Genomic DNA, 12,865 nt, shown 5'->3' on the forward strand with positions numbered 1-12,865 from the left:
AATCTGAGCAAGCACTCACTCCACCACCCTGGGGTTATGAGCCAGAAACTATAGTTCTGTCTGCCTTCCGGTGGGGGGGGGGGGGGGGGAATGTCACTTTGATTGTCTTTGCATCCATTCGACAAAGCTGCAAAGTCCAGAAGCAGCACCAGGGCAAACCTCACTTGTCAAAACCTCCCGGGGCTCCTCCACCTACCTCACCCCCAACTGAGCCCCTAGCTGAGGAGAAAATGTGCAGCCTTACCTAGCCATGGGATCCCTTCAGTGGTCTCAGTGCCTGTCACCTCCTTTTCTTTTTGCCCTGAGAAACTGGTCTCCTTGTCTCAGGCATCTCCTAAGTCTGCAGCCTGTTAAGAGTTCGTGGGGTTTCAGGCTTCCCTCCAGCAGTGCCCCCAGGAGACCTGCGAGGGAAGGCCAGGGCGCCCACCCACTCCAGAAGTGTGCGCTCTCGCTCCCAGGGCCCGGCTGACGCTAAGCCAGCTCGGCGGAACCGGGCGTCCGCGAGGCACTGGCGCTCCCCAGGTGGCGGGGTGGGGGTTCCCACTTCCCCTCCCCGCCTTTCCCAGTCCCGCGGCCCTCCTGCGCTCGCACTCACAGGTCCAGCGGCCCGCAGGCTCCCTCCGCGACGTTCTGCTGCGTCCAGAGCGGTTCTCCGCCGCCTCCAGCCCAGCCGGAAAGAGGCCCGGGCGGGCGGCGGCGCCACGTCCCCAAGGAAACCACAGGGAGCCAATGACTGACAGGAGGCCCGCAGAGAGGGGCCCGCCCTCCGCCCCGCCCGGGCCGCCGGCGAACTAGCGCCGTCGGCCTCACGTCCGTTCTCCAGAGTGGCCAATCCCCAACAGCGCTCGGCCCCTAATGCCCGCCCCGGGACCGCGAACGCGTCCAATCCGGAAGGGCGTCGTGCCGTAGCTCCGCCCACGCGGGCCGGCTGGGGCGCTCAGGTGAGCGGGGCCAGAGATGGCGGGCGCAGCCTCTCCGCGGGTGCCTCCGCCGGCTGCTGAGCTACTCTGCCGCTTCCAGGACTAAGCGGCCCCGGTGCGTGGGTCTTGGAGTGGCCGCGGAGAAGTGCGTCTCTTGCCCACGACCTGTCGGAGGAGGTACTGAGCCTCCTGGAGCCTCCCAGACTTACTACGCCCCGGCTTCCTTGTCTTGTCCTGTTAGAGAAACATCAATGGGGGACAGTATGTTTATACCGAAGCGCTTACATCTATCTATTCGTGCAGCACTCATTGATTGACTTGCCTACTGTGTGCCAGACCTGAGCCGCTGTGTCCCTGCCCTCCGGGACCTTACAGTAATACGTACAAAGGTAGTGTTTCCGTAATGTTTTTCTTCGTTGCTTACACCAGCCGTTTCTCTCATTTCCAGGAGGGAGCCATGTGGACAGGATAAAGTCCAGATCCTTACGAACGTGGCGTATACGTGGCGGTCCAGGACCCGCCCTTGCAGCATCTTCTGCTGCTCCGGATCTCCCTTGCTAGGCTTCAACCGCGCACGTCTGTGGTTTCTGCACTCTTAGGCTTTGTGCATCCCGCCTCCTCTACCCTTCCATCTGCCTTGAATATCCTTCCTGGCCTCTTAACCAAGCCAACTCATTCATACTCATTCCTTACCACTTAGCTTAAAGGTCAGCTCCCCTAAAAGCCTTACTTGACGGGATCCCTGGGTGGCTCGGCGGTTTGGCGCCTGCCTTTGGCCCAGGGCGCGATCCTGGAGCCCCGCGTCGGGCTCCCTGCATGGAGCCTGCTTCTCCCTCTACCTGTGTCTCTGTCTCTCTCTCTCTATCATGAATAAATAAATAAATAAATCTTAAAAAAAACAAAACCTTATTTGACCTACAACCCCGTCATGTGTGCCTATTCTTTCACTTACCATATTGAATTACAATTTATGTGTTTGTCCCAGTCAACAGGAGGGCAGGGACTATCTGCCTCCACTGTCTGGCACATACAGTGCAGCTAATATATGGTAAATAAGTGAATGAATGTGGAAATAAATGAAGAACACCCAAATGAGATCAAAAGAGGCTGTTACACCTGCTATAAAAAGGCAGTCAACCACTTACATCTGGCAGAGACCTAAAGACTGTTAGTGGAGTGGGAAAGCTTAACTTTGGTGGGGGAAAAAAAGGGCGTGAGGCTTCGTGCTCTGATTTGAGAGTATTAGCATAGGGAAGCTGGCAGCGGGCTTACGAGGAGCAGGGCATCTTATGTGATTGTTTGTAGGGAGCATATTTGGCTTTCTCTGGTTGGTCCTGAGTTAGAAGGCGAGGAAGCTGATAGTCAGTGACCAGTAGTGAGAGCTCTGGGCTGATTGCTGTAGAGGTTATGGGCCACATAACCTAATGTGCTAATCATCATGACATTATCCATTTTACATGTTCAGGCTCTCCCGACTATTGTTTTTTTTCCCCTCCATTCTCCTCCCAACCTTGATGGGCTTCCTAACTTGCCTTTCTTCTTTGATTCTCCGTGCTCTTTTTTTCTTTGTCCTTCAACCCCTACTCTGCTTCAGGTGTTATATTTTATTTGGGCCCTCCAAAATCACACTGGGTAGGATAATTGCATAAACTTAGGATTAACTACAAAATTATACAAATAACAGGTATTTTTATTCCAGAGCCCAGTTCAGGTAGTCATGGGAAAAACTCAACAGATGTTTTGGAATACATATATTTTTGAATTCTTGAGGTTGCCTGCCAACTGTGCAGTTCTGTCTAACCTATGTATATTTCAGACTCCTGTGGTCCACTAAAGGGATGTTTTTGAGTGGAAATAGAATTCCTATTTATGTTTTAAAGAGTCCTTAATTCATATGATTTATGAACTATATTAACAGAGCTTGAAGGTGCACTGAGACATCTTCTAGCTTAATTTTCATAACTACTTTTATAAAACAGAAAAGAAACCCATTTTAGTCCCAACACCTCATTGTACTTTCTTGGTCCGCTGCATTTGGATGATACTTCCTTCAATAAGTCCATACACATTCAGGAATTTGTAAAGCATGATTCTTTACAAAAGTCTGCAATGCTTATCTGATTAACAGCTCACAGGGCTGAGTTCTGAGGTTTCCAGTCAGGAGGCCAAAAAAAAGTAGGTTGAGATCATTTCCTCATCTCATCTGCTGTAACTCTCAACATGTTGAAACAAATTACAGAAATCCGGATTTCAAAACCGGTCTTTAACTGCTTTTCAAAGCCTTGTCTACAGTTACGTTTACAATTTTCTCAAGAAGTCCTTGACTCTACCCAGCTCTGAGCAAGATGGGCCATACCAGCCTTACACTCAGTATCAGTTGTCTGTATCCCTTTATTTCTCCTCAGTTCTCCGTCATTCCATATTCCATCCTGCCTTAACCTCTAAAGGAGTTGAAGTACTGTGGTCTTCACTCTCCTTTCCAAGTTTACTCATCTCTCTTTGTGTGCCTTATAGGTACCTCCTTGTCCATGACAACTCATTGTCTGGCCACTCTCACTTTATCCACCAAAACCTCCTCCATTCATATTCCCAACCTTGATCAACTGCCCTGTGATTCACCCAAGCAGAAATTTACAAGTCATTTTAGAATCTCTTCTACTTCCTTTCTGCTGTAGGGGAGCAAAATTTGCCACCCCAAAATGGGTCTCTTTTGCATGTTGATTATTTTAGGCTGATTATTCTTAACAAACAGAAGACTCGGAAAGAACCTTTCAAAATCCCCTCCTAAGTGCCTACAAGAATTTGGATAGAGGACCTGCTCCAGGAAGGGAGCTATCTCCACAAAAAAAACTACAGTATAATGTGAATTAGGTATGGCAGACAGGGAGGAACTTAGGAAAATCTGTTTATTAAAATTTATTATTAAATAATTTATTTATTTAATAATAAATTTATTTTTTATTAAAAATTATTAAAATTCCTCTCCGATTCCCATTTTTTTCTGTTTGGCTCAGCAAACATTTGTTTACCAACATTTACCTTTTTTTCATCTTCCTGTGAATTGTCCTCCTTCCCTTTAAAGTCCCAGCTCAGAATGGGATATAAGCCTCAATTGCCTGACTACCTGTAGGCCTTACAGTCACATGGGACTCCCATCTGTATGTAATTAAATTTGATTTTCTCCTATTAATCTGTCTCATGTCAATTTAATTCTTAGATCAGCCAAATCTTGAGGGGCATAGAAAATATTTTCCTGGGGCAGCCCAGGTGGCTCAGCGGTTTAGCGCCACCTTCGGCCCAGGGCCTGATCCTGGAGACCCGGGATCGAGTCCCATGTCAGGCTCCCTGCATGGAACCTGCTTCTCCCTCTGCCTATGTCCCTGCCTCTCACTCTCTGTGTCTCTCATGAATAAATAAATAAAAATTAAAAAAAAATTTCCTCCCCAACACCTGTTTCATCCAGTTAGTGACTAGTTCTTAATTCAAGATTCTAAAATCCTTTCCGAAATCTTCTGACGAAGCCTTCCAGCTGGTGACCCTACCTCCATACTCATGCCCCTTTTTAGTGCCATTCCATTCTGATATAGTGAAATATAATCATGCTAATTCCTGTTTTAACATCCTGTGGTTCTCCCCACACACACAAAGGGATATACTCCAGATTCCTTTGTTTGGTATGGCAGACTGCCGACTGCCTACCCAAAAAGCCAACAATCTCTCTCCCACCTCATTAACAGAATCCCAATTTAATTCTTGTAACCACACTGCTATGCTTGGCCATATGCTTAAAGAGTACTAGGCTCCCACCCCAGCCTCGGAGTAAACTGTGATTGGTTTAAGTCAATCATGATGTCCCACTCCCTAACTAAATATTGAGCCTGGGCATATGATGCAACTCTAGCCAATTATACTGAAGGGAAGCTCGCTGTTGGGAGGAACAGGAGGAAGAGGGAAACATTTCTGGGAGAGGTCTTCTCCAACTTAAAAAGAGTATAAAAAGTTTACATAATGAGAGAAGAAGAAGCCCCTTCTCTTCCTCCAGAAGTAATCTTAAGGATATGCTTAAGTATAAGCAACCTGGAGCTGCTGTAGCCATCTTACAACCATAGGGTTGGGGAATCAGGGTGTAGGTTTGGGGCGAAGCCTGGGAATAACAGAATTGAAATACGGAAAAATCCTGGGTCCTTAATAACATCATTGCTAACTTAACCAACCCAGGAGCAGCTGTACCTATGGACTTACTATTTGAAATACCAAATTCATTTTTTCTCTCATTTTTTTAGTCAGTTGAATCAGGTAGTTCTGTCACCTGTACTCTCCTAACTGATACATGTGGCTTCCAGTGCCTGATATAATCTAGCCCCCAACATCCTCTGAGCTCCCCAACAGGTATTCTCACCCACAACCCTGACATATTTACAGTTCTCAAAATTAGGCCCTGATCTTACCTCTGAGCCTTTGTACTTGCTATTACTTCCGTATACGTGATATTCTTTCACTTTACCAAATGAACTCCTGCTTGTCCTTCAAAACTCATCTCACATGTCACCTGTGAGCTCTCCTCATCTGGCTAGGTGCTTTTCCTGTGCTCTTGTAGCACTTTGGTCATGTATGCTCCTATTAAGGCAAGAATAAGTGAAAAGCTGACAGCTTTGTGATGGACCTGGTACCAGTCGGCCTGGTAGGAAGACAGAGTCACTAGGTTTTGGACCTTAATGGGTATGTTGGTCAGGGACAGTAAGATCCCTGAGCTTAGCCTACGTGGAAGAGAAGAAGATGAAGAAGATTCTGAGTGCTCTGCATAATAAAATACAGGATTTTGAGCATTCCTTCTAAAGACTAGGTTTGGGAAGCCCTGGTAAGACAAAAAGAAAAAGACATGAAGGAAAAGAGGAACCTTGCTGGTAGATGAGACTAAAGAGAACCACCCATGGGAGAGTTCCTGCATTATTTTTCTACAGTTGCTTCACAAGTTGCACCAAAACTTGGCAGCTTAAAACAAGAATAAGCATTATTACCTCTCAGTTTCCATAGGTAAGGAATTTGAGCTGCTCTGCTCAGGGTCTCTCATTAGGTCGCAGTAAAGATGTTGGCTGGGGTCATTTGACATCTTTCTTACCTGGAGCTAAAGGATATACTTCTAAAATGGCATGCTTACATGCCTAGCAAGTGGGTACTGGCTGTCGGTGGGAGGCCAAAGTTCCTTTTCACATCATGGACTCTCCAGGGATGCTTGAGTGTCTTCATGGTATGGCAACTGCCTTCTCCCAGAGCCAGCTGAGAACAAGCACCAGGTGAAAACTATCCCTTTTATTACCCAGCCTCAGAAGTCACATATGTTCACTTCTGCTACATATTATTTGTTAAAAGCCAGTCACTAACTCCTAGCCCATTTTCAAGGGAAGGGCAATTGGGCTCCACCTTTGGAAGGGAGAAGTATCAATTTGCAGATATATTTTTAAATCATGGTCAGGAAAATTTCAGGTAATAGTATGAGAGTTCAGTTTTGAGTTCTGTGCTATGTTATAGTCCTCTCCATAACTCAATACCTTCAGTAAAAGTCTGAAAACACTATAGACATGTGTGGGAGTACTTTGAGGAATTAATAGCGACTTTAACAGGTGGGATGATTGAAAATTTGACAAAGGCAGAAAATCAATGGGTTGGGTCTTTCAGAGAAGTGGAAGGCTACTCTTCAGAGATACCAGCGGGAGAGGTGGGGTGCAGTGTGGCAACCTCTAAAATGCCCACAATACTTAGGTTGTAGGCATGGGAGAAGGCTATTGATCCCCAACTCTTAGTATCCATTCCAATTTGGATAATGGCACCTTCCCCATGTGTAGCCATGTGCATTTGAGGATTCTGACTCCACCACTGGCTCTAGGAGTGGGACATGCAAAATTGGGCCATCCCTTAGCCACAGTTGTTTTTTCAGGGGTGGGCATATAGCCCAAATCCAGACAAAGACTTGTTTGCTGGGACAAGTAAAAAAAAAAAAATGTATTGGCTTTCTTTAGAGAATGTTTGAGAGAGCAATTCTCTCTATGCTCCTCCTTCTCCTCTCCCTTGATTCTTGATGACATGGTTGACTGAGTCAAACCAAACCTGAATTCCATTCTGTCTCTGGACATCCACTTATGTGAGCTAATAATAAGTATCTTTTACTGTTTAAGTCAATATGAAATGAGTATTATTCTTTCCATTTGTTGTATATTGAATACTTTTCATAACTAAAATGTAGGGGGAAACTATTAGATACCATTTTTCAACTATCAGGTTGGCAAAGACTAAAATGTTTGATAATATGCTAAGTTAGTAAAGGGGTAAAAAACCTTCATTCTTCCAGATGCTTATGCCCCACATCTTGGAGTTATTCTTAATCTGTCTCTTGCTCCTATTGGCACTACCTTAAAAAGGTGCCCAGAATCTACCCATCTCTCACTAACCTCATTGCTACCACTCTGGTCCAAACTACTACCATTTCTTCCTGAATTATTGCATTAGCCTGCTACCTGGTCTTTCTGCTTCTACTCTTGCCCACACAGTCTGTTCTGCATTCACACTGCATTCAGTGTGATCCTTCCAAGTGTAAGCCAGGTCATCTCACTCCTCAAAACTCTCCAGTATCTTCTCATCTCAGAATGAAAGCCCTAGTCTTCACAACACAGTACAATACACACTCCTCTTATCGCTCTAACCTCATTTCTCAGTTATTCCCTTTGCTCACTTTAGCCACATGGGCCTCCTTATTGTTTCTAGAACATGATAGGCCCCTTTTTCCTTTAAGTTTTTTGTAATTTATATTCCCTTCTCCAGAGTTTTTGTACATCTCTTCTCCCAACCCAATGCCTTGCTCCCTTCAGTCCTTATTGATATATCTACTTCTCAGTGAGACCCACCCCAACTGTTCTATTTAAAATAACTAGCCTTCCAATCCATACTTCCTATGTCACCATTTTAAATACAGTATGTTTTACTTATTGGTTTATTGTCTGTCTCCCTGCAACTAGAATATAGTCTCATCAGAGCAGGAATTTGGCTCTAAAAATGAATAAGGAAGCACTTTATTACTGATACAAGAAGATCTCAAAGAAATATTGTTAAATAAATGACAGCTAAGAAAAACTCATATCACATATAAAAACTAACTTGAAATAGATCATAGTCTTAAATATAAGGGCAAAAATTGCAAATCTTATAAAAGAAAAAATAGAAAATTTTAATGACGTTAGGTTTAATGAAGTTTTCTTAGATTCAACAGCAAAAGCAAGATCCACAAAAATAACCTTAAAAATTTGATCTTCATTAAAATTAACATCTGCTCTTCAAGAGACACTGTTAAGAGAATAAAAAGATGAGCCACACACTAGGAAAGAAAATATTTGGAAATTATATATTCAATAAAGGAGTTATATCCAGAATATAAAAAGAATCCTCAAAACTGAATAATAAGAAAATAAACAACCCGGTAGACGGTGGGCCACCAGGGTTCAGTAAAGGATCTCAAGATGGCTGGATAAAAATTTGCTCTAAAAGCCACTGACTGGGTAGCTTTTGGGGAGATCGTATCCTGAAACCAGAAGGCCATTGCTAACTCCCTGAAATCCTAAAAGTATATCCTATATCTGTGCTTTAGTCTAGCAAAGCACAAGGACAGCCTTTCATAGTGTGGACCCTACTTACTACTCTCCCCCAGAATCTACCTGTTATCAGATGGGCTGACTACCAAGCCAATATGGCAAAAACCGGCTTGGTAGATGGCTTTGAGAAGTTTAATGCCCTGAAGTTTCTTGTGCCAGAGGATAAATATACTGTTCAGGTGGATGCTGAAGAAAAAAAAGATGTGAAAAGTTGTGCTGAGTTTTTGCCTCTCTCAAAGGCCAGGATTGAGGAATATGAAAAAGCTGGAGAAGGGGGATCCCTGGGTGGCTCAGCAGTTTAGCGCCTGCCTTTGGCCCAGGGCGTGATCCTGGAGTCCCGGGATCAGGTCCTGCATCGGGCTCCTTGTGTGGAGCCTGCTTCTCCCTCTGCCTGTGTCTCTGCCTCTCTCTGTGTGTCTCTCATGAATAAATAAATAAAATCTTAAGAAGAAGAAGAAGAAGAAGAAGAAGAAGAAGAAGAAGAAGAAGAAGCTGGAGAAGATGAAGAACATAATTCCATTTGATCAGATGACCACTGAGGACCTGAACAAAGTCTTCCCAGAAACCAAATTAGGTAAGAAGAAGTATCCCTATTGGCCTCACTACCCAATCAAAAATTTATAAACTTGAGATGGGGAGAAAGCTTTGGCCCTCATATTATAAATTCTGGACATTAAAAATAATTACATGGTAAAAAAAAAACAACCCAGTTATAAATGGAAGATTTAGACACTTAACCAAAAAGAGATATACAGATGGCAAATAAGCACACATGAGATGTTCAACATCATTAGTCATGAGGCACATGCAGATTATAATTACAAGGAGATGCTACTACATGACTATAGTTAAAAAGACAGTAATTTGCCAAGAATGTGGTACCGTGTGCTACAATGACATGAGGACCCTTATCAGCTCTCCAGAGAGGCCTACCAGGAGTGGAATTGAGGCCTCCTGCCAACAGGCAATATCAACTTGACAGTTGTGTGAGTGAGTCATTGTGGAAGTGGATTCTCCAGCCACAGTCAAGCCTTCATGTAACTGCAGCCCCTGCTGACATCTTGACTGCCACTTCATGAGACATACCAAGCCCTAACTACTCATCTAAACCACTCTCAAATTCCTCATCTGCAGAAAGTGATAATAAATGTTTATTGCTGTTTTAAGCCGCTATGTTTTATAGTAATTTGTCACAGAGCAGTAGAGAACTAATATACAACCACATGGGATTAAAGAAATAATATATACATTGGCTGGCACATAGCAAGCCCTTCATAAAAGTTGGCTATTATCATTGTTGTTGTGTAATGTATACAACGTATACATTTTTTTTTCCCACTAGCAATCGCAAATTTCTTGCAAAGGAGGACTTTGTTTATTCCTTTTTTTTTCTTTCTGCACTCTCTGCCTCTCCTCCCTCAACCGTCTTAGCCCCTCAGCACTCCCTCATCCTTCTTAGCGCCTCAGCACATACAGCAGAAGGCCAGTAAATGACGCAAAGGGAGGGAATGAAATCCAAAAGTGAAACAGTTTTACCTTTATCACTATAAGGATCATTTTCCACTACCTAAAATATTTGATTATCTTTTTTGGTGCAGTTAATGTAAATGCATGGGCTTTTATATGTTAATTTGTAATGAGTAAGCTGTAAAAGCAAGGAAGACTAAGGGGTGAAGAAGAAAAATTTGGTTAATTAAAAGGAGACAATGAATAAACAAGCATCAGATAAGGCAGAAAACCAGGAAAGAGAGTCAGCACTGTGCCTGTAATAAAAGAGTAAAACATGGAATTGGATTCAGAGCACACCCAGGAAAATCACACTAATACATCAGGGCTTCAAGGTTCATGGGTTGGAGACCCACATCTGTTGCCATCATTTGTTGTTTGTTGGTCATGGTGTTGTTTTTATTGTTGATGATGTTTGTTGCCTCCATAATTTGGCTAGTTACTTTGAGAATATATGCCATATTTATAACAGATTCAGTACCACAGATCATTAAAAATACACTATATCTACTTAGATAACCCAAGCCTCATTCCCTGCTGATAGCTTATCTTCTTTCTATGTCATGGACAATAGACCATTACATTCTTTGATAATATTCGAGAGAAGTTTTGCAACTCTAGCCATTTTACATAAGGAATTAAAGATATTTAAATCTACTCTTTATGGTAAAAAGTTCATACAATAATTGAGGACGCACATGACATGCATCTGAAATAAGGGTAGTATTGTTAGGAGAAAAGCAGGCTTCTTTATGAGATAACCTACGTCTGGTGCTCTAGTCTAGCAAAGCACAACTAGTCATGGTCATCTTGGTTTCTTGGTTATAAGTTAGGAGACTTTGCCAGCAATTTCTGTGATGGCTGGAAGGACAAAAAGGAAAAAGAGGTAATAATAATAATTATAATGACAGTAATAATGATCAAACTTTGTCAAAATCTAACTATATGGCTGATACAAAAGTAACAACTTTATTCTTTTTCTTTTTCTTTTTTTTTAAAGATTTATTTATCCATGATAGAGAGAGAGAGAGAGAGAGAGGCAGAGACACAGGCAGAGGGAGAAGCAGAGCCCAACGCAAGACTTGATCCGGGGTTCCCAGGATCAGGCCCCGGGCCAAAGGCAGGCGCCAAACCGCTGAGCCACCCAGGGATCCCCTTTATTCTCTTTCTGATGGAATCCTGAAACAATCCAATAAGGTACATATTATTACCACTTTACAGAGGAGGTAACTGAAGCTTAGATCAAGTCATGGAACTTCAGCTACCTTGTACCACCCTCCTCCTTCTCATTTTCTGACAGTTGTGACCAAGGTAAAGTCAAGATGAGTCAGAGATAAGGGTCTTGTTTCTAACTTTTTTTAAAAAATCATTTTAACTATATTTTGGTGGTTTATTACCTTGATCTAGAAAGGCAGCAGACGTGGATAAGTTTTCAGATCAGTGTTTGAAGCTTGATTTCATCACTTACTAATTATGTAGTCTTGAAGAAGTTACATTTAAGCTCATTTTCTTATCCATAAAATAAAAGTAATGATTTAAATTCCAAGGTTGTTGCCTTCAATCTTTCTTCACAGCCGAAGTGACCTTTTCAAAATGCAAAATTGACCGTGTTATCTTACTTCAACTTAAAATTCCACAATGGGATCCCATTCTTCTAAGATATAAGTTGATTCCCTTAATATGACTTCAGAGACTCTCATGATGTGGCCCCTACTTACTCCCAGGCTTATCTCAAAACTATGCTTCCCCTAGCCCTGAATCACTGGCGTGATCCTCTCATTACAGGACTTTTGCAATATGGTGTTCTTCTTGTCTAAAGGTTTTGCCTCCCTATGCCTTATACCACCCCCTTCTGACTTAGCTTAATTAACTATTCATATCTTTAAAATCTTACATCAAATGTGAGCTTTTAATAAACTCTTACAAAGTAGTGACACAGGCTTTTTCCATGAGGAAAAAGAGGGCCTGTCTCTTCCAAGAGTGCTTTCCAGAATAAATACCAAGATTGGGAAAGGGATGAGTTTTGCTAGCACCCTGTTGTGTGGTGTCCCTGGTTACAACTGCCAGGGTTAGGCCTTGCATTAAAGGGAGCCAGTGAAAGAACTGAAACTTACTGGATGAGTCATTGCCACCACACAAGGGGAGAGAGACATAGCGCTCAGGCCCAAGATCTATGAATGTCTCTTATTCAAATAAATGTTACCAAGTACTTACAGAGTTTGAAGTACAATGCTGTTTCAAAAATATAAAGGTGCGGGGGGGGGGGGGGGGAAGGAAAATAAAAAGATGCTCCCTGCCCTGATGGGGTTTACCATCTACTGGTATAGACTGGTAATATGCAAAATTACAACTAAGCTGTACAAAGTACAGGACCTGAGGCATGTGATGGGGAACTGAACAGTCTGGGGCATCAGGGAAATAATGATCGAATTGGAATATGAAAACAATATAAGATTCTGATGAATAATTACCTACATAAAAAGTAAGGGGTGCCTGGGCAGCTCAGTCAGTTAAGCATCTAACTCCATCTGAACTCAGTCTTGATCTTGGGGTCATGAGTTTGGGCCCCAAGTTGGGCTCCTTGCTGGGTGTGGAGTCTACTTTTAAAAAAATAAAAATAAAAAAAGTAAAATTTGGGCAGCCCAGGTAGCTCAGAGGTTTAGCACCACCTTCAGCCCAGGAGATCCTAGAGACCCGGGATTGAGTCCCACATCAGGCTCCCTGCATGGAGCCTGCTTCTCCCTCTGCCTGTGTCTCTGCCTCTCTCTCTCTCTGTCTCTCATGAATAAATAAATAAGA

At 43.1% G+C, this 12,865-nt stretch overlaps 1 protein-coding gene and 1 long non-coding RNA gene across 2 annotated transcripts in view; one reads left to right on the forward strand and one right to left on the reverse strand.

Moving 5' to 3' along the window:
- The window catches only part of ENTPD7 (ectonucleoside triphosphate diphosphohydrolase 7), a 39,976-nt gene extending 39,254 nt beyond the window's left edge, over positions 1 to 722 (reverse strand). Inside the window, exons 1-2 of the mRNA XM_072805720.1 lie at positions 596 to 722; positions 245 to 347 (exon numbers count right to left, since the gene is read on the reverse strand). Of these exons, the coding sequence (XP_072661821.1) occupies positions 245 to 252 (8 nt within the window). The 5' untranslated portion in view covers positions 253 to 347; positions 596 to 722. The remainder of the gene's footprint in view (positions 1 to 244; positions 348 to 595) is intronic.
- Positions 723 to 835: 113 nt separating this feature from the next.
- Positions 836 to 1,841, forward strand: LOC140621019 (uncharacterized). The gene is made up of 2 exons (XR_012020743.1): positions 836 to 1,097; positions 1,369 to 1,841. It is a non-coding gene; the product is annotated as an uncharacterized lncRNA (long non-coding RNA).
- The last annotated feature ends 11,024 nt before the right edge of the window (positions 1,842 to 12,865 follow it).

This window comes from Canis lupus, chromosome 29 (assembly GCF_048164855.1).
Source record: "Canis lupus baileyi chromosome 29, mCanLup2.hap1, whole genome shotgun sequence".
Taxonomy (NCBI): Eukaryota; Metazoa; Chordata; class Mammalia; order Carnivora; family Canidae; genus Canis; species Canis lupus.